The sequence below is a fragment of the Metopolophium dirhodum genome, chromosome 5 (assembly GCF_019925205.1).
Source record: "Metopolophium dirhodum isolate CAU chromosome 5, ASM1992520v1, whole genome shotgun sequence".
Lineage (NCBI taxonomy): Eukaryota > Metazoa > Arthropoda > Insecta > Hemiptera > Aphididae > Metopolophium > Metopolophium dirhodum.
The window spans coordinates 10,504,857-10,527,004 of NC_083564.1; the positions used below are offsets into that span (position 1 = coordinate 10,504,857).

The following is a 22,148-nucleotide window of genomic DNA, read 5'->3' on the forward strand; positions in this document are numbered from 1 at the left end:
TTAAAAAATCAGCCATATTCTCCCGCCTTGACAAAATCATTTCTCCGCTGTTGGTTACGATTAAATAAGTACAAGTAACTGAAGTAACATTTTCATCTTTATCCAGTGAGTAGTGACCCTTCCCATGAGTATCAAAAAAACGAGATGCGCACGTATAGTAGATATATTAAACCTATCATGCAAGTCGTGTACAAAGCCAAAAAAAAAAAAACTGAACAGCAAAACAGACTTTACGCAATATAATATACCTATTATAAACACGCGTAACGGATCGTTCGGCAAATTGTGCACGTAAACATGCATGACAATAATAATAATAATAATAATAAGAAGAAGAAGAAATGCGCACAGACATCGTGAAAGATCTACGATAAATATTTTATTGTAATAATAATAATAATAATATTATAAAGACACTTACGTGATCGACTGGGCCGCGTGAAATTCGCGGTTGTTTTTGAATACGCGCACGCGTACGAAATACGATTTCAATAAAAAAATAAAATAATAATTCCATAACGTACCGATAGTAAATGCACTTGTTTATCGCGTGTTGACCTAGCTTAATTAATATAATATACATATACCTACCTATGTAGACCTCTTCTTCGTAGTTAGTGATAATATGTTTAACGTGTGACCTACACCGGTGTTTCGATGACTATCTCCGGTCGAGAGAATCAACTGATATAAAAAATATTTTGATAATATTACAAACAACCTCTAAAAGAATCGTCAACAGGATAATTGGGTTCATATTATTATATTGGCTGTAAAACGCGTATCTATATAGAACTGATATAATAAAAGAGTACCTAAGTATTTGATATTTTATCGGATAAAATTGAATCATATTATAATATTATGTATTATAATATATTTTTGGTAATCGCTGTTCTGATGAAACAAATAAAACGGAATAACATTTTAATATTATCGTCCGCGGCAACTCCATCGGCAGTTCCGGTCTGAAAAATATTAAACTTTTATGAACAATTATGTGTAATAAAAATAATTATAAATGTGCGCATGTTTTTGCATATCTACTTATGTAAATTGTATTTTGTAGTATAAAATAAGTATTAAAATATTGATTGTGATAGTAACATATTATGTATTGTGTACAAAAAAATTTGTTTTCCAAGATCGTATTCATACCGATATCAGTACCTATATCACTGCGAAGAGCCAAAGTATTTGACTTGTCCATATTTTTTCAAATGTCTTTTCCTCGAAAAGGTGTTCGTGGTAACAGAATATTAATCTATCTACGATGACACATCATCGTATCAAAATGTTTCCACGGTCCATTTTCGAACTGCTCGAAATTTTCAACAGTTTATTGATATTATAGAACGACGACTTATGTAATATTGTACAGCGTATTTTATGTACTCATCACTACTCGCAGTATTGTTGACGGTTTCAAGTAAATCCCATCGAAGCATTGCATCCTCGCGTATTCCTGAAGTCTCGCACTTGACGAATTTTTGATTATATAATAATAGTAGTTTTATAATATGCTCTCCGATGACGTGCCAATAATACTATCGTTTTGGTCACTCTCTTGACGACCGACTGCCAGAAAATCGCATCTACCAGCACGAATCCCTGCATGTTCCTTCAGGAATCTGTTATAATATTATAATATTATATACTCTGTGTAATATGTATAAAAGAGTTCAAAATTAAACGAATAAAAAATAGCCACCCCTCAAAAACAGGTTTTCTGGGCAACGCCCAATGTTTCCCCCTAACTACGGTCCAGAAAGTATAACCAAAACCTTTATTTGTGCTTGCGTCGAAAAAGTCTGTTAAAAACCGCAAAATCTGAAAAAATATATTATAATGATGCGGGGATTATAGAAACTAATGTTCGTATGCATAGTCAATTTATATGTCACATAAGACATAGTTCGACGTGTCTTATGTGACACATAAAATGATTATGCATACGGACATAAAAAAAAAATAGTTTTATTTTATCACGTATCGCAACATTTACTAATTGAATATTTATTTGCTGAAAAATTTTAATATTATCGCACTGCAGTAGATAATATAGGTCAGTAAAATGCAACTTCGACATTATTGTGTAGCTGTTGTTTTTAACTAAGTGATACTTATTATACAATCTATTGTATAATTTGCTTGAGTTAAAAGTTAAATCAATTTATTGTGCTCATATAAGATTTGTATTGGTTTGTTTTTTAATTTTATGAAACTCGTCAAAGTCATGATATACTGATATAATATTTTATCTGATTTGCGTTTTTGAAATTTTACAATTTTCAAACGATTTATTTAGATTTTTGAGATTTGTAAAATGAATTTCATCGCCCAGAACTCGTTTAATCGCATTTGACGATTTGATTGCATAATCAAGTATAATATTATATGAATTTAATAATATTAAAGTAATCGTGACAAAAGTTAAGTAAATGTGAGATAAGTACCTATGATCTTAATAATTGTATCTTATGACAATTTTGAACGGAGCTGGGTTTACTGTATGGAATATTTATTGTTTAAAAAATGAAGAAATAATAATGAAAACCACATCGGTAATGCCACATCGGTTTTAAGGGGTTTGGTATAGGCAATTACAAAAGCCTTAAGAAAAACTAAAATTTAAACAAGTACATTTATATAAATAGTAATTACTTATTAGTAATCAGTCTTTCGATGTCATTATCATAATAATATGTTCATGTGTCGCACGGTTTTGTTTTACCAGAACAATAAAATTAGCAGTTTTAGCATCAGAACATATGAAAAAAAACAAAAGGATTCTTTAACCAAAGAAAACATTACATTTTCAACATTTTAATTTCAACATAAAACTGTAAAAAATGTTCAAATGTTTGAAACTAAACTAAATATTTTAACAATTTCTCGTGCTTTTTATGATTCCGTTTAAATAATGAATCGATTACTATAATAATCTATCGCAATCTGACTTATTTCTGCGTACAACATATAATATTTTCAATGAAGCCTACACATGTGTTTGTCGTTCTTATATTTGAGTTACTATATAAATATTTATGATTGATATTATGTTCTATTTCGTTGTATTAATTTTTTAGCCAATATGAGGTCGACTATTATACACGTGTTCCGATATCAGACTTCCCCTTAATTACATTACTTACTATTTTTTTTTATCTCTATTCGTTTATTTGTTTATTCATCGTAAACGCTCTATTTTGTACTACTTTTTGTTTTAGATATTCCGTACGAAATAGGTTTAAAAAAGCTGCCTATTATACTTAAACTTATGCTCTGGGATAATGATTAATCATTTATGGAATTCTATAATATTCATCAACGTGGATGAATAATAATAATTTTAAGACGCGTTAGCTTTATTTTTCTGAATAATAATATAATACAATAATTATAGTGTCATTGATGTCACAACCCTCCAGCGTTTCTCGCATACTCAAAATGTTGTCTGAATTATTTACACGTCTGACTCGAGGGGAACCGAAGGGTTTAAGACACACAGAGAGTGCACACAATCTGAACACGCCGTAAATGTAATACAATAATATTGTATTATGTTGAAAATTGAAATACACGTATATCGTTCAATTACGCTCGACCAATTTTAATGGTTAAATAAATTCTTTTAATTTCTATGTATATTACGTACACACTTTCAAGTTTGTTTATTAAATGTCTTGAGTAAGACTTTATTGACAATATTGATGTATCGAGAACGAATTATTCCATATATCTCGATAATGTGTATTTTGAACTATTTTCCTAATTTATTATTGTGCTTATAATGGGTAGTAAACATGAAATAATCATATTAGACTGAGTCATAGATATCAAGTTTAAAAAAAAAGATTTGAATATATACAGAAAACGCCTACGGGACAGTCATTAAAATAAATATGCGGTAAAAAATCCAGACTTAAGGTTCAAAAAATCAAAATTTGTACATGAAACGCGGACCGCATGCCTAAACAATACACGCTGTATATACAAGTGTATAAATATCAATATATTCACCAATCATGCTCACCCCCATTTTTTTTCATTTAATAATACTTTATTCAAATTCTGACTTTTGGCACTTTTAAATATACTTTACAATTATTGAGATTTTTTTACTACTTAAGGAGTGTCCTGTAGCGGTACAAAATGTCTGTTTTAAAATGAGAGCCTACCTTTTTAAATGTTAATTATTTAGTGAATCATTTTTTTGAAAATGTTGATGTAGTTAATTCATAATTTGAACAAGTAGTTTTTCAGTTATTTAACATGTTACTGTTATAAATAACCCTTGAATAACCCCAAAACCAGTTACTTGAAAATTCTAAAAATGTGCTTGCAAATTCTTGCAAATTATTTGCGAAATATTGTTGCTACTATGAAGTAAATCCTATTATCTGAGTGGGCCAACTTCACACACGTCCTAAAAAATGGTTTATAAAAACATAAAATATATGTAACATTAGATACAGTGGCGCAACCAGGAATTTTTCATGGGGGGGGGGTCTGACAAAATAAACCATCTTAATTTTTATAAACAATATTCTTATGTTTTTATTAACAATACATTTTTTAAATTTTATTATTATTTTAAATATTAAATAAGTACTAAACTAATTAAGAGGATGCTACCCATGCATGTATGGGTAGCGTCCTCTTAAGACATAATTTTACAATGAAAAATCTAAGCGGTGATTTATTGAAGCTAATACTTCAATTACTTCATCTTCTGTAACTGGAACTTCTCGGTGTATGTTAAGAACCGCTAATCCATGTAACCTGGTTGATAAATCAGATATCAAGAACCATAGTTTACTCTATGTCTAGAACCATGGTCATGATAATAATTATTAAGGTCACAGATAACATGTAAACATGATAGTATTAAATTATTGGTTATTGCACTGTAGCAGTGTAGCCACAACACTACTTAATTGATGTAGTCGAAAAATCAATTTATATTTATAAATTTAATTTTTATTCAAGTTTATTGAGAAAATGAAATTAATTTTTTATTATACGTGCCAAGGGGGGAGGGGGTCCAGACCCGGAGTCCACCCCCCTGGTTGCGCCACTGATTAGATATATAATACTTATTATGCTTATGCCGGGTTGCACGAACAATTACTAAACATTTATTGAATCAATAGTGCCTTAAACATGATTAAGTGGCCCATGATTGGTCCATTAAATTGTATTGAACCATTAAATTAGTTAAATTTTCATGCAGCCTGGTATTAGACCATTTTATAAATTATAAATATTGATAGATTAATATAAATTATTTATAGTTATTATAAAAAATGTTGAAAAAATACCATAACCCCATACGTTTCAAACTCATTACCTACCATGACCCTATATTATCCTTAATACACAAAGTTAAATAACTCGTTTTAATTTTGATTTTGATACGTGACTGTAGAAAAGTTCAGAAATGTTATCCACCGAATAATTTACAGTAGAATGAAGAGAGTTTGTCATTCAAAAAACAGAAGTTTGATACTCCCTGAGTACCTAGTGCGCCAAATCTCAATAATTTGAAAACATTATGGTATATAAATAGGCAAGTATACCAATATTATATTTAAAATTCTAAAAAATTTCGAATATAACTGCACTTTATCGAAAAAGAAAAAGGGGGGAGGGGCGTGAGCATGCTTGGTAAATCACCCTGTACATTGTGTCGTACGCACGTACAACTGTGGTTTTGTTTTTCTGATTCCGAGTTTAATTCTATTCGTTTCGTCCTGTTTCGCCGTCCCGGAAAGAGTGGGCCGCTTCTCTGCATCCGCCGAGAGTCACACTAGGCATAATATAATATAATATTATAGTCGTACGACCGGCGGGGCGCGCGTGTGCCGGCAGATTTTTTTCCCGACTGGTTTCGTTTTCACGCCATCGTAATAATGATAATAATATGATATTATCATAATATCTGCCGTCATACTTGCCCGACCGACCGAGCACGTCGACCCTTTACAATAGTAATATATGCAGCCGTATTGCAGGTGTAGAGTGTCGCACATTAGATGATATTTTAGACACGTTTAAACATCGCAGTCATCGTTATATTATGTTACGTGATGCTATAATGATTATTATAGCAACAATAAGGGGCCAACCTGCACGCGGCTCGTATGCCACCGCGAGTTATAAATTTATAATTCGGTGCAACTGCAGGATTGCACGCGAGTCACGTATAATATTATTTAACTATATAAGAACAATTATAGAGTTATTGATATCAACTTAAAGTTTCTTCAAAGACTTACTATATGGCGTGGTTCAGTGGCTGATGCTTCAACACTTGTTCTCCTTATCAATTTCAGAGCTCCGTGACCCGCCAGCCAGCTCTATTTCTCCGTTTGCTATGTCTAGCCATGTTACTATGTTACTAAACACGGTCGCAATAATCCAATAATTGACCCACTGATGCAGTTATACGCCAAGCAAACAATCACTCTCCTTCTTGTTTTAAGCTAACGGTTCAAAAAAAATATGCAAAATAAAACTTCAAATACTTAACCACAGTACCTTGAAATGGATTTCTACGTCATCACTCATCAAGTATTAAATATTACTGAATAAGATTGATATGCAAATGCAAATGCATACTTACAAGACCTGGTTCTGATAAATCAGTTTTATTGAATAAATGTTGTCCTGTTATTTGTGTCAATTTGTATTGTACTAATTTATATTTACTGAACTTTGGGCCTTGCTCGTACCTATTGACAATAAACAATAAACATTATTTTCACATGTTAGATAGTCTAGACTCTCGAGGGCAGTGTATTATACAGTCTGATTCATCAGTTTAAAATTCTTTGATTCAATGTTCCATAACCGTTATTAACCTTAATCACACTGTATAATATAAATATTATAAACGTGCATTTATCATTAGTCAAGGAGCGAGAGACATATTCATAACGACACTATAGTTTAATCATTATCATAATATATTTAACAAAAAATGTCAGCGGAATAAATAATATGAAACATTTAGGTAAATGGACCTGACTCGAGTCCACTGATTCTTTTAAAATCATTATAGTAATATAGCATTGTAGGTGAAAGTCAGTTGAAATAAATATGTATTTATATATTACATTAATTAATATTTACATATTAATTAATATAGTTTATTGTTCGTATATTGATTCAGGGTTAAAGCCCCCCAAGCCCACCTCTATTTTTTGAACTTGAGAACACGTACGTACTCGAAATAGACTCTCCGGAACGTCGCGTGATTATTTGTCGGAATAATATTACACAATTGTGTTCGCCGCCAAACCGTAAGATTGTATATTTAGAACTTACGCTATTATTTGATTTAAGTCATGTAGATATGTGTAAAAATATCAGTTTTCTATTCCACCCTTCGACCAGCACGCATCGGCACATTTGAAGACGTTGACCTGACCGATTACGAAAATTACATCAGAATAATATTATATAGTTGCGTACTATACATTTATAATAATATATAACCTGCAGTACGGACAATCTCTCGTCTAATTAGTATATAATATTATAATATTAAAACGATTTGGGCTATTAAGCATATCATCGTTACAATATTATTAATAAACGTTTTAATTGGAACTCGTATTATTGTAATGTTCGATTAGAACGGTGTGTTGATCTCGTTTATCTGCGGTTACTTAGGTACTATAAAATTATAAATTAAAAATATTTTACCTAACGCACTACGCGTTTCGATGGAAAAAAGCCCTTGTCATCGAGATATACATAATATTATACTATATCCCAATTCTATAGGTACCTACTTCGAATTGTACAGTGAACATCTGTAACACAATGCGTATTGCGTAGGTACATAATACCGACGGACGGGTCCCGCGGAACTTAAACGATCGGCGTGGAAAGTTTCAAAAGGGGAACGATTTTCCAAAATATATTAAGCAGTCTTTTGCAGTATAATTTAGTGTATTATTTTGTAATATTTTACAGGATATTACTACGTTGATTTTCAGGGAGTTTAAATATGTTACGAAAATCGATTTGACGTATGAGCGATTTGTACGCGTGATGTATAGGTCATCTGAATGACTGGCCCCGAGGGTCGTACCAAATGTTCAAGTGATTAATAATAATATAATATTACAATATAATTTAGTATTTAAAATAATATTATTGTTGTCAATCGTCATTATACAACAGGTGGCACGTATACACATTATCTCTGTTTGTTTCGTCTCGCTCAATATAAGGTAAACTAATATTTATATAATATAATATAACAATGATATGAGTAAACGACTCACTTTAACATATTAAACGTATAGAGTGTCCGACACGGTAATATAATTATTATTTTATACGATATAATAATATAATATATTTGTACCGACATTGTCGGCACGAATATCCGGCTCCGGACACGAACGTGCGATATATGGAGAGAGCGGTCACGACTAGTAAAATTATAGACAAAATTATAAACTGGGCGACAAGTCAAGGCGACGATGATCGAAAGGTCTTTATTCGTCGAGAATAAAGATAACAACTCATCCGCACGAGATGGGCATACAATCATAATATACCTATCTGGCAACGACCGCGGCGGCGGCGATATAAAGCCCTTCTAATATTATAATATATTTTCGAAAATGAAACAAAAAAAAAACCCGTCGTCCGTGGATCGCCCCTTTCCCGGACCTTCACGATCGTGGATGCACGCGAAACGTGTACTTCACCGCTTGATTTACACGATATATTTCCGCGATGTACCCATAAGCAGTCCGCATTGCACGAAACGTAGTGTTATTATATTATAGGTACACGTACCTATGTCTCATAGAAGATTTTCAAGGAAGAAATTGGAGTGTACCTATCGAGCGTTAAAAAAATTACATATATTGTGCAGTATGCCAACAAAACGTAACGACCTGTATCGAATTTTTCTTCCCCGATTTATTTCCGAATAAATGGCTGGCAGTCATCAGCTATCTATATTATATTATTATATTTAATATAATATGACCTATCGCGGACCATTGGCAGTAGCCAGTATTATGCGACACGTCTCTGCCCAGTGGTGGTTAAGAATGGGCGGGACAAAGGTGTGATCCCCCCCTCCCGATCCGAACATCAAAAGAAAAACATGTGCTTATCGGGTTAATGTTTTAGTTTTAAAAAAACTATAAGTGTACATTTTATTAAAATTTGAGAGTTATATATAACAGTAATTAATTATTAATCATCATAAATCCGCTTCTGACTCTGCCTTATACATTGTTATTACATAATATATAGTACCTATTATTATTATCATATTAAACGAACAACGACAATTTATATTAGGTAGGTACGTATATTTTAACTTCGCGATCGGGTGGTATAGCATAATATGATACCAATGGCTTAGCGCACACATATTATAACTACCTATTTATATAAGTCAGAAATGGGACTAAGATTATTTATCAAGTGATGTTTTAATAAGTTTTATTGTACCATAGCTTTTTACTATAATATTAATTAGAACATTGTCGGAAATTAAACAAAAGAATGAAATAATATATGTTTAACCTAAGAGAAATAAAAATGTTATTTAACGAACTTGAAGAGTTAGTAGGTAGGTAGATTTCGGAAAAAAGCGAACTTGTTATATTATTTTGAGATGCTCACTGGCCAGTCGCCATCGTCGTACGAATTTCACGTGTACACTTCAAGTACAAATATTATGAGAACAGTAATAATTATTATATTATATTATTTAATAAACGAAACCTGTTGATGTACTGTTGTAACAGAGAAGCGCACGCGCTCTACAGAACAAGTAGTTCGATTCTACACAATCTCGCGGTTTTGACGTACCTATAATATGATATGATATGATATTATTATCACAACATTAACTATATACGATATGGTATTATATATGTAGTTCATAATCAGTAATATTATGTACTTAGAGAAGAGCAAGTTCATATTTTTTTTTATATATTTAATATTATGTACATGTGGGATCGCGCGGTCTACATAATACGCCAATACGCGTTATTATGTCACCTTTTTATCTACAGGCCGATTAAGACGAGTTTTCGTTTCTCTTTCCTCTTCCAATCACTAAATATTATATTATTACTATTATTGCTGTGTATTACTGTTCTCCTTATCTCCGCCGCCGAAGCCGCCGCCACGCCTCATCGTCCGCCGACGCATCGTCCGCACTGCACAAAACAATATTATACGATACGTGCCAAAGCTGCTGCTGTTGCTGTTGCTGTAGTTGTTGTCGTCGTCGTCGACACACGACTGCCGGCCGACATTACCAGCGGAACGACAAGTGCGCGTCTGCAGCAGTCCATCCGTTCGCCGGCTATAACGACATAATAATAAATGAGATTGATTTAAGTTCCGTTCCGCGGTTTACCTTATCGTTTTTTAATTTTTTAATTTTTTTAATTTTTTTAATTTTATTATTTATTGTTATTATTATTATTTCGTTTTCGACTCTTTATTCTTACCGTCGCAACTATCACCGTCCTATACCTCTATCGTTATAACAATAATAACTATTATCGGTGTGATTTTCCATACACCTACCTTCCGCAGGATCTTGATATCCTCCGGGGTCGCATCGACGCGCTCCTCGGCGTTGTGTAAATCACAAACTGCGTTAGTTTCGGGGGCGATGATCTGGTCGGACCAGCAAGCAATAAAATGATCGGCAGATGGTTCGTCGGATTCATCGTGTTCGTGGGCTATCTGTGCCTGGGTGCGTTCGTGTTCTACCGGATCGAGCGCAAGGAAGAGGAGTTTCAGCACTCCTTGGACATTATCGAACGACTCGAACTCAAAGGTGAGACGCACGTGAATATTATACTGTTTAGGGTGTACGCGCGACTTGATGGACCTGATGAAATAGTTATGAGCGGCCGATGCAAACTCGGCCCTCGATTACTTTTTTTGTTTGAAACTCGGCCCGGCAATTGCCGGTTATAAAAAAGGTCGATTGTAAGCCCGGTAAGTCGATAATTTTAACCGATAAAATAAAATAAACACGATTTAATTTGAGGATAATAAATAACGTACTTATATATCGGGATATATCTTATCGTCGAAAATTGTTGGTAAAATATAATTTAACATTAAGACAAATCAATTCATTCATGTTTTGTCATTTAGAAACGATTTTTCAGTGTTGTTTACAGAACCGTATCAATGATCGTCGATTAAATGCAATTGTTTTCGAAGCATAAGATGAGAACCACCTCCTCGTGGTGTCCTCTAGGTTCTGGTCTTCTGAGTAATGCCAAATAGACAAATGAAACCTTTAAAAATATAATAAGGTATAATACCAAATTAGATATGAAAAGTTCAGGCCCCTTTTTTTTTATTGCACCCGAGTTTATAATGTATCAATAATTTTTACCTGACAAATATAGAGGCCGAGTTTATAATCGCCCGTTTATGCGATATGTATAGTTGATATTGCAGCAATCTGTCTGTACAATTAATTTCTGGCGGTGAGGTGTAGATCGTAACTTTTTCTAAAACTTGGATTTAAATCGGAGAGTCTCACAGCAGGTATGTATACCTGTTATACGACCGGAGAGGTTTATCGAAACGTTGAGATTATCAAATTTATGAGTGATGTTTAACCGTAAAGTGCAGCACAGTGTGTTTTCAATAACTGCACATTATTAACCTCTCCGGTTTTACAACGATAACTGAATCCCATTAGAAAAATCGTAATAGGTGCCTGTAATGTTGTTATAAATGCTGATTAGTGATTATATATTGATAAATTATGATAACATTTGCGTATGTAAGTTTCTATACCTGATCGCAGTGTGAGTTTAGTTTGCAGAACTTAAAAATAATAATAAATATCTATAAACATCATTGAACATATTCCAATTCCTCCACGATCGTGTTTGTATACGATTACGTATAATATAATATTACAAGTTACAAATTTACAATTAACAATATACTATACTCTGACGTAGACCATCTAGTAAGCTGTATTGAAATTTAATTTGTATCTCAAGTTGTAAAACTTAACATTTATTATTAAAGTTGTTAACTGTACAATTTTTTAAGTAATATACATTGCAGTTATTCTACGCACAAATTATTAACTAACCTTTTCCATGCACTTTTTATTTATTTTCTTTTAATAAAAATAACTCTACCTAGTAAATAACACCTGACATGTAACTATGTAATCAGCACTAATAATGAGTCCTGAAAAAGGCAGTTTTGATATACTCATATAGAGAAGTCACCACATATTTATAATAAAATAAATAATTATGATTTAAAAAAATATTTCTTTTTTCGATCTTACCACGTAGGTATTAATTTTTGTAAAAAGACTCTAAAGTGTGGAGTTTTGTAGGTGAAAATCATTAGATATGGTAATTATACCACAAGTCACAACAAAAATAACGTCTAATAATTAATCGACGTTAAAAACAGTTTAATCACTATTATAAGTTAAAATGATAAAAAAATCAATTTTAATAGAATTCATAAAAATATAGGTGAATTTAAACTATAGCTGCAACCGCTATTTAATATTGCAAATAAAATAAAAAATCTTGACTTTTTTCAAAAAATTCTTAAAATGTTCGAAAAAAGACCTTTTTTAAATTAAATCTTACCCTTGAATAAATCCAACTCCTTCGAAGTAATCCGCTAGGTGAAATATTTAATAAAATTTGAAATAAATAAATTGCTCCCCCTCTCAAAAACTAAAATGATGCCACTGCACGCCTTGCCGATTTTCAGAGGGCCTCTCGTGTTTAAATTATTATATTATTAGTATGATATCCGATCAATATATTTATTCATATAACCGACGGGTAAGCCTAGTCGCAAGTGTGACGATACGAACATTTGCGGAAAAATATTATGCATGTATAACCTGTAACCTGTTGATTCGCGCCACATGTTCGTATTTATAATATTGGTAAATTTCATCAAGACGGACTCGTTTTCCTGTTGCTACATGCTATTGTTTTTCTCCCAAAAACCCAATTTACAATTTGTTGTCGCAAGTGTAACGACACGACAATTTGCAGAAAAATATCATGCGTGTATAACCTGTAACCTATTGATTCACTCCACATGTTCGCATTTATAATATTGGTAAATTCCAGCAAGACGGACTCGTTTTCCTGTCGGTATCCACTATGGTTTTTCCTCCTGAAAACCTGATGCATAATTTGTTTTGGATATGCTAGAAAATAATAAACGACTAATTATAATATGATATAGGTACGTCAATGCACATTTGTGACCAGACAAAAATAATATTGTTATTATTTATTGTATTACATTATATTCTATAACGATGTACCTACATCAATTCAACTTTTATAGATATTATATCCTAAATATGTAAGTACTCGTACGTTTAAATAAATATTTTTATCGTTTACACACTAAAATCGGTTGCAGTACAAAATTATAGGAACATCACTGCAGTTCAATTTTTAATTCAAGTAAGTAGGATGTAGATAGTACCTCTAATGTAGATTTAGAATAATAAGTAGACATTATCGTGCTCACTTACCTACCTATATATTATGATGTGTTATTAACGTTACATGTAAATATTGCAAATTGGTAAATAACATAAGCACGTAAAATTGGTATACACCTATTTGTAGTACGAAGATAATGATAGCCATTAGACCAATTCATTATTATTGCGGCGTATTAATAATGTGTCTACTCACATTTTTTAATGTTTTTGATAAATCCAGTTAAAATGGCAAACGACGGGCACGATTATTATTATTATATTTGGCGGGCAAAACTCGTTTGCAAACGACAAGTTTTCATGTCTCAACGATACGATATGTACATTATATACACGTATTTATATTATATTGTACGATGGTGACGAGTGGAAATCAAGTCAATTAGGTACGCGCACAAGCGCACAACTCAGTGCAGCGTATGTCCCCACGTCTTAATGTCTTATATATGGATATAAAATATTAATTATTACTGTGTGTGTTGTATACTGGGTGATTTCTTTATCAGTTAACACTCAGTGTCCGACAAGCACCTATTAAAGTGTTTTTTAAATATATATTAACATAACTATCAAAGTAATATAACAATAGAATATTTTTGAAAAAAATTCTATTCTTAAATTTTTCATTTATTTAAACGAAAACGATATTTTTTATTTCATATTCTGAAGTAAAATATTCTTTAGATAATTTTAATGTTTAAAATCAAATTTTGAACAACTACTAGAGTAGGTAGTTAAAACAATATTAGTTATGACTCACATAGTTATAAGTATTAGTTATATATTATATTAAATATTTATTTAAGCTTCTAGATGAGTGGAGCAAAGTGGCACAGGATAGATCTGAGTCAATCATCATATAAAATCTAAATTTGTATAAGTTATAACTAGCAATCAATACTCATAAAAAATTCCAATTTTAGACAGATAAATTATTAAAAACATATAGTCCTTCGGATTACAAATACACGTTGTCATTTAAATGAATAAAAAATTAAAACTATAAAAATAGTAAAAAATATTTTTTTGTAATAAAATAAAAAAACAATTTATCAAAAATATAAATACGCTTCGTAATAATGTGTTTTCTTGTTAAAATAATCACCCTGTATGGGGCAGTGATTACACAGAAATACAATAGACTCGCTAAATTTTAATATTACATGATGAACTGCAGTTTTAAAAAAATATAGATGGACACCGTGACATAAGGTCTTGAGGACAGTTGTCAAGTGACAGTCATTCTCATACATGTACGTCGTTCCCGAATTTCTAAATATGGTTACAAATAATACTATACATAATATGATCTATATATTATAGATGATAACGTAAAAATATATTAAAAAATAGCAGATCATCTAATTTGTATTTCAAATTTGTATCAAATAAAAATAGAAAATTCCGAAATACTGTTTGAAAATTCCAAATCAAAAATACACGATGAGTGGTAAGAGGAAAGACCAAAATGGAATAATAATAATAAAAAACCAATAATATAATAATATGCAATTAGAAATATAAATACACCTAGGTAGTCAATTTAAAAATATTACAATACGCAGTGTGTTAAAACCATTGAATCCCAAAACCACACACTTTAGATAGAACACAGGACAAAACCGCACAGTAGGTTAAGGTTTTTAGTAAGTAAGTAAGTAAGTAAAACTTGACACATTTAGTAAGTTAAAACCACACAATTACTTACAAATTGATATGTAATTTGTTACTTATATATTCATTTAAATAAAAATATATAAAAGAAATTTACTGTCAGCTAATAATATAATTTTAATTATCTATAATAGTTAGGTACCTCTGGTATGCGGTTACCCACACTGAGTGCAGTGTGCGGTTTTTATCTGTCGACCTTTTTGGAGTCGAAATCACAAGTGTGTGGGTTTTGGGTGCAACCGTTAAAACTGTTTTAGATACGGCCATATAGATTACATTCACTCGCGTGAACCAGATGCGTTGTAAATTTGCAAAAATTTAGAAAATCTTATTTATTATTAAACGGATCTCAAACCTTTTTCACGTTGACGAGTGACCGCTTATTAATAAATACTATACAACAATTGGTACCTATGGATAGTGTTCTATTACAGTGGTGGTGAAGATTTGTGACTAGATCATTTTTAGTTGTTACCAACTACCATGGATCTGGTAACGTAAATTTTATATGCAATATTCCGGCTCACTTGTAATAAATTATTAAACCTATTAAGACGTCGAGTGTCACGTTTGTTTGTCGAATGTCGACTTGCGTTATATAGTTTATTTTATCGTAAACAAATTTTAAGACACAAATTTGTCCGACGTATTAAGCATTATTATTGCCACGATAGTATTTTTAGTATTATTATTATTACTTATCAGTATTATCATTCGGGTGTAATATAAACGCTAAACAAGTTTAAAAAAAAAAATAAATGTTTATTGTTCGGTCGTAAATACACCGTCATCAAACTCAATTTAAATGACGATCGCGATGTACAAGAAATCAATAACGAATTAGAAGAAATACGATGGCTCAGTCATAATAATATATCGTAAAAATAAATGAAAGTCTATATGTTTTTGAGTGAGAATTATGTTTTTTGAACTAATTTTATAAGTACCTACCGTTCACCTAAAGTAATAGTAATCGCATAATCATAATTATAATCATAACTATATTATAATCTAACTACAAAATGATGAATTACGATTTTCAAACACACTCGTTTCTACAAAACTGCATAAGTACATAACATGGTAAATATTTCATAATCGTCATTTATACGTAAATTATTATGTAGGTATATATATATATATACCTACATTATATTTACATTATGTAAATATTATAATATTATATTATGCTTTTATAACGATATATATATATTATTACGCAAGACGCAAAGACAGAATTTTTCTATAAATTGCGTGTCTAACCCTTCGACCGTCCTCCATCAGCGCTAGCGTTCGGTACACTATCATTACAGCATATTCGTACACGGAAATTTGGACTTTAAATTGATAATAATAGTAACGATATATCTATATACTATAATATACTATATAGTTTATTACAATATACAATGTCATAATGATTATAATATTATTCGTGTTGAAATGTTGACCGTTGAAGAACCACCTATATACATTTATGCTTAGTATATACAGTGTGTTTCACAAATCATATTCATCTCCCATTGTATATGTAAACAATGCATTTGATCAAAATTCTGATTTTAGAAATTATTATGGCGTATAATAGGTAAGTACTTAAAGATTTCAATCATTCCAAATATTTCGATATTTATACCATGTAAGAAGTGTCAATGGAAACTTCTTTTTTTTTCAAATGTAAATCACCTTTACCTACGTAAAATATTGATATTTCATAAAATTCAAAAAATAAGCTACTTGACTTAGCTAAATGTTTTTACCATAACAATTGTACTTATAACCAGATTTACAAATTGGCTATTTTGAAATTTTCCGAAAAAATTTGAATATGTTATTTTCAGTTTCAAGAAATAGAAATAAATATAGCGCAATAATTGTTTATAATTTATATAAAAGAAAATTTTTTTAAAATATTGATTATAACAAAAGTTATTGCATTAGTCAGTTTTTTCTGTTACACCCTGTACAATACGATGATTAATGGCTGATGAGTAATTTTTAACTTATAAACATTTTTGTGGTTTTGAAAAAAGTAAAGTTTGAACTTTTAAAGTATTTTTAACACTAAAAGTGTTTACAAAACTAAAATTTTTAAACAAACCCCTATTATATTATATTTATTTAAAAACCAAATTAAAAATCTAAAAAAAACATTATTATAACATTTTTGGAAAAATACATTGTTACCTATTTAAATAGGTACTTCAATTTAAAAAATAAAAATAAAGGATTTAGAAAGTAATAGCAGTATGTACATATATAATAACTGTAGATTATAGATGGAGCTAGTCATTGAAGCTGCATAGCAATGTATAAGTTAGGTCAAATATTTGCTACTTATCAGGCATTTTGATGAATATTATAGGTTAAGGCATTTTTACAACAATATTGAAATTATCAAATCTGAAATCAATATATTATAATATAATGTATATAGGTGTATACGAACAATAGATCAAACAATTGTGTGCCTACTGCCTACTGGCATAATGCTATAATCACACATTCACACATGGTGTGCAAATGTGTAATCATTATTATTATTATTATTATTTTTTAGGTATACATATGGGCTTTCACCATAATAATATATTATTCAAATATCAATTTTGTTACACAAACGCTTATGATAACACAATATTATAATATATATTTATCAGTTATTATTTTTTTTTTATACATTATACTACTATTTATCATTTACGTTTATTCATATTCATCATTGTACAATATTATGTTGGACGAGTCTCGGAGTCCAAGTCTAACACCGTAATTTATAATACATTTATATATTCATTATAATATAGTGTACATAATATATCGAAAAGTGATAACTGATTTACAGGAAATTTATAAACGATGGTTTCAAAGATATAATATTATATAGATACGCACAGCGCACTAAACATTTATCATTAATATTTTATTATTATTTATTGTAAAACGATACGTTTCGTCGAAGCACATTATTTAAATTATTATTATCATCATAATTACTGTGCGCGCGCATTTGATTTATAAATTTCGTTGTATTACATAATATTAAGATAGTATAAGTATAACAAATATTACCATGTATCGTAATTGTAAATTTGTTTTTTTTCTTTAAGTTATATTTTCACTTATTAATTAAAAATACCTTAATTAAGATAAGAAAAATGCGAACATTTCGAAAAGACTAGCCGGTTGAAATACTTCAGAATACCTACAGATATAATATATGAGTAGAAGAAATGTGTAACAAAGTATTATGGAATATGAATTTAAAAACAATTCCGTTATCTTCAAATTCTACTACTCGTATATAAAATACAATTTTTAGTGAAAACAGCGATATTTCACTGCGCAGTACCCGCGAATATAACGTGTGAGTTTGCGTAAAGATAATTATTAATTAATATACCTTGTAAATAAAAATAATGATATGAAAAAAAGTTCGTATCATGTAATAGGTAGTTATAATATTAAAAAATTAATTATTAGATGCTTGGAGTATGCGCAGGTATTATTCTAATATGTCAATATATCATTCATTAATTTGATAGTTACTTAACAGGTTGACCGCCATGAACCCCTTTTTGGGCTCTCACTCTCACTCCCGTACGCCACGGGGATTTGTCATAGGTTTACCTGGAAACCGTTTTGACGATTTAAACAAAAATAGATAAAAAGAAAACTAATAATGATATCTGCAAGCCTGTTATACCATCAGAAAGTGGCAACACTGTACATTTTAAATCCGACTAGAAAATACTGATTATTGTGACTCGAGCTCTTGCTGAAAATCGATTTCAGTGAGACCCCGAATGTTGGGGGGGGGGGGGGGGTCTCAATTGTCAATCCTAGTAATATTTTTGTAAACCCAAATAGATTCTCAAAATCGGTCTTAAGTAACTTGAAAAAATCCCATGGCGGTCAACCTGTTAAGAATACAACTATGACATAGGCACGAGTAGGTAAAATATTAAAATAATAACATTATACATCGCACATAATAATTCAACGCCGTTTCATAACTCGTTAGGTTTTTATCGATATATTATATTGGCTCGTTCGATAAATGTTCGAATTTTACGAAGGCACGACTGTTGTATAGACGTTATTCATTAGGTCGGAGTCGAACTATTAGCGCATTTCGGCCGATCGTATTTTAATTCAAATTCTCGGTTTTAAATTAATATGTACGCGCACGTCGTAAAATTAAAAAAATTAATTTGATGTTACTATTTCGATTTTATCTTGTTGCGAAAACGCACAAAATATAATAATATTACGATAAACACGCGGTGCATTCGATTCATTTGTCGTCTGTCTTGTAAGGGCGTTTTGTTCGCCGGTATTCGGTCGGCTCCGGTCGTCGCACGAATGAGTGAAAAAATGATAATCGTCTAACAAACCGTAAAGTCTCGCGATTATTACCGCGTGGCGTATGCATATTATAATTTACTGCATAGGTAATAATACCATGTATACCGCGTGACGCAAATTGTTTTTTCCCGAATTATAATTTTTAATTTTTATTTATATCGTAACGGACGAATTGGAAAGCATGATATATAAAACCTTATGAATTCGGTTTCACAACCCGCGGGCCTGGGTATATATACATTATAATATATTTACCATATATTGTATTATGTATACACTAGCTAGGTGCGCATATTTAATAATACAATGTAAATACCACCTATACTACGGCAAAAAGAAAAAACCGAAATACAAAGGCGAATGTGATTATAATTATTATAATTTTTTTGCGAGATATATCGAAATCCCATTAAAAAATGTCGTTCGCACAACACGATAATAATTTAATATGATATATCATTGTAGCCGGTCTGCTGTAATATTATAGGGATTCGGTTCAAGGACGACTCTGTCTACGACATTTTGCAACCAACCACCGTAAATCGTTCAAAAATACGAACGTTTTAAATAATAATAATATGATTATGTCACGTACCTACCTGTTGATACGTTTCGTTTCTCGGACTTCTGGGGGCCTAGTTTTTCGCCAAAACGACATCTTGCAACAGCGATCTAACAGTCCAACACATCCGAAGCCATCAACAAATTATACAATGATCATAATTTTATGTTATAAATAATTATTGGTTCGATTGAGATTGATATAATAATAATTATTTATTTATTTACATGTTTACAACACAATTTTGTTCAACAACACAATATTGTCTCCAAAAGTCTAAGCTTTTGGAGGAGACAACAGACAGGTCTTATTAAAGTATTATTTTACATATTTATCTGTAAAAATGAATTCAAAATTATTTAATAACTTCGTATGATAAATTGTTATATAATGTACAATATTATTAGTAGAGTTAAAGATGAGAATTATGTAACACTTTTATATACACTCGGTATTTGTCTCATATCTTATATAGGGTGATTCACCAAACTCGGTCAACTTAATTTTTTTCTTAAACAATGAATTTTATAAAATCCTGGTTTTTGGAATTTTTAAGCATACCTAATAAGGACCATTTGGACCACGTTGTCAAATACTTAGATTTTTATCCAAAGATTTACCGGCAATTCTTGCCACTTATTTTTTACCCAATGTAATCACTTTTTCCAGTATATTTTTAAGCATATGATATTTTTGGAAATTTGATTTACCTACTTGAAATTCATATGATAAGTTTTTAATTATTTAGCTTTGTGTATTAAGGATAATGGGTTTATGATAATAGGTTTGGATTTTAATATAATGAAGGCTAATTATGATGATTTGAAAATTATAGTAATTATTAATTAATAAGTATTATTTATTCTATTAACATTTTGTAATTAGTAATTAGTAAAAATAAAAATTGTCCGAGTAGAATATGTAGGTACTAAATTAATTATTATATATATTTTATATTTTTGTACAAATATGTTTAAGGACTATTATTAATTTTTATTATATTTACTTAGTAAATACATTACGATAACTCAGAAATTACTCGTTCAAATGTTGATAATGTTACATCAACTTTTTCAAAATAACTGTCTGTTTAACAAATGTTGGTAAAATAGTTTTTGTTTGGAGGTTAACATGCACAGTTGGCGATTGGTGAATTACCCTGTGATATAGAATATACATCCATTTATCGAGACGATAACGTTACGGGAAATTATATATTAAACAGCTGCAGACTGTCGATTAGTACAACGCGGTTTTATCTACATCCTCATTCGGAACAATGTGGTAAAATATGATATACTATTATAATATGTTATTAGTTATTATATACGATAGTTGGTTTCTCGTATTTATATTATAATAATAATTAATAACACCAAATATATTATTTTGAATTAGAGATATTTTAAACGCTTTAACTATGATTAATGATTGTAATCGTCAAATTGGTTTGTCCACAGGTTATTATGTATAGTATTGTGTACATATGTAGTGAAACTTCTAAATACCGAATGTTCTCTGTTTCTCAAATTTTGTCCGCTGTTCGGAAATGTCCGTTATTCAGGGGCTCAGTTTGTAAAAAAATTGTAATTAGTGCCTGAAAAAATGAATGATCAGTGATCACTATGTAGATATATCCACTATCGGTCCGTTAGGGGAGGTTTCACTATAATGCATAATATGATATACGTATAATATATTACGTCATAATATATATTATACGCATGCCATGATGTCTCAAAAAGTGTATCAGTATTCGTTTGTTTTATAATATATAATACGTACCTATAATAAGTATATATTATAACCTCCTGGCACTTAAGCTTTAAGATTCGTATAACTAAGGTCGTAACTGGAGAGAGGAGGTCCAGGGAGTTTTTTTTTTTAAGTTGAACAATTTTAGCAGTGAATATTGTTTATTGATTATAATTGCATAAAGAATAATTATATACTACTGTTAAAGGATTAATAACGAGAGTTAACAGTTTTTATATCGTTAACGTTTAT

At 30.6% G+C, this 22,148-nt stretch overlaps 1 protein-coding gene and 1 long non-coding RNA gene across 4 annotated transcripts in view; one reads left to right on the forward strand and one right to left on the reverse strand.

Annotated features, from left to right (window-relative positions):
* Window positions 1-659: 659 nt before the first annotated feature.
* Window positions 660-10,270, reverse strand: LOC132944222 (uncharacterized). 3 transcript variants are annotated; one of them, XR_009664431.1, is made up of 6 exons: window positions 10,146-10,270; window positions 6,629-6,737; window positions 6,282-6,488; window positions 1,712-1,830; window positions 1,171-1,631; window positions 660-968 (listed from the first exon to the last, which is right to left on the reverse strand). It is a non-coding gene; the product is annotated as an uncharacterized LOC132944222 (long non-coding RNA). The 3 variants fall into 3 exon arrangements; XR_009664429.1 differs by having other exon boundaries at window positions 1,171-1,830; XR_009664430.1 differs by having other exon boundaries at window positions 1,171-1,830; window positions 10,127-10,227.
* The window catches only part of LOC132944221 (open rectifier potassium channel protein 1), a 30,827-nt gene continuing 18,940 nt past the window's right edge, over window positions 10,262-22,148 (forward strand). The window contains exon 1 of the mRNA XM_061013457.1: window positions 10,262-10,843. Within this exon, the coding sequence (XP_060869440.1) occupies window positions 10,705-10,843 (139 nt within the window). The 5' untranslated portion in view covers window positions 10,262-10,704. The remainder of the gene's footprint in view (window positions 10,844-22,148) is intronic.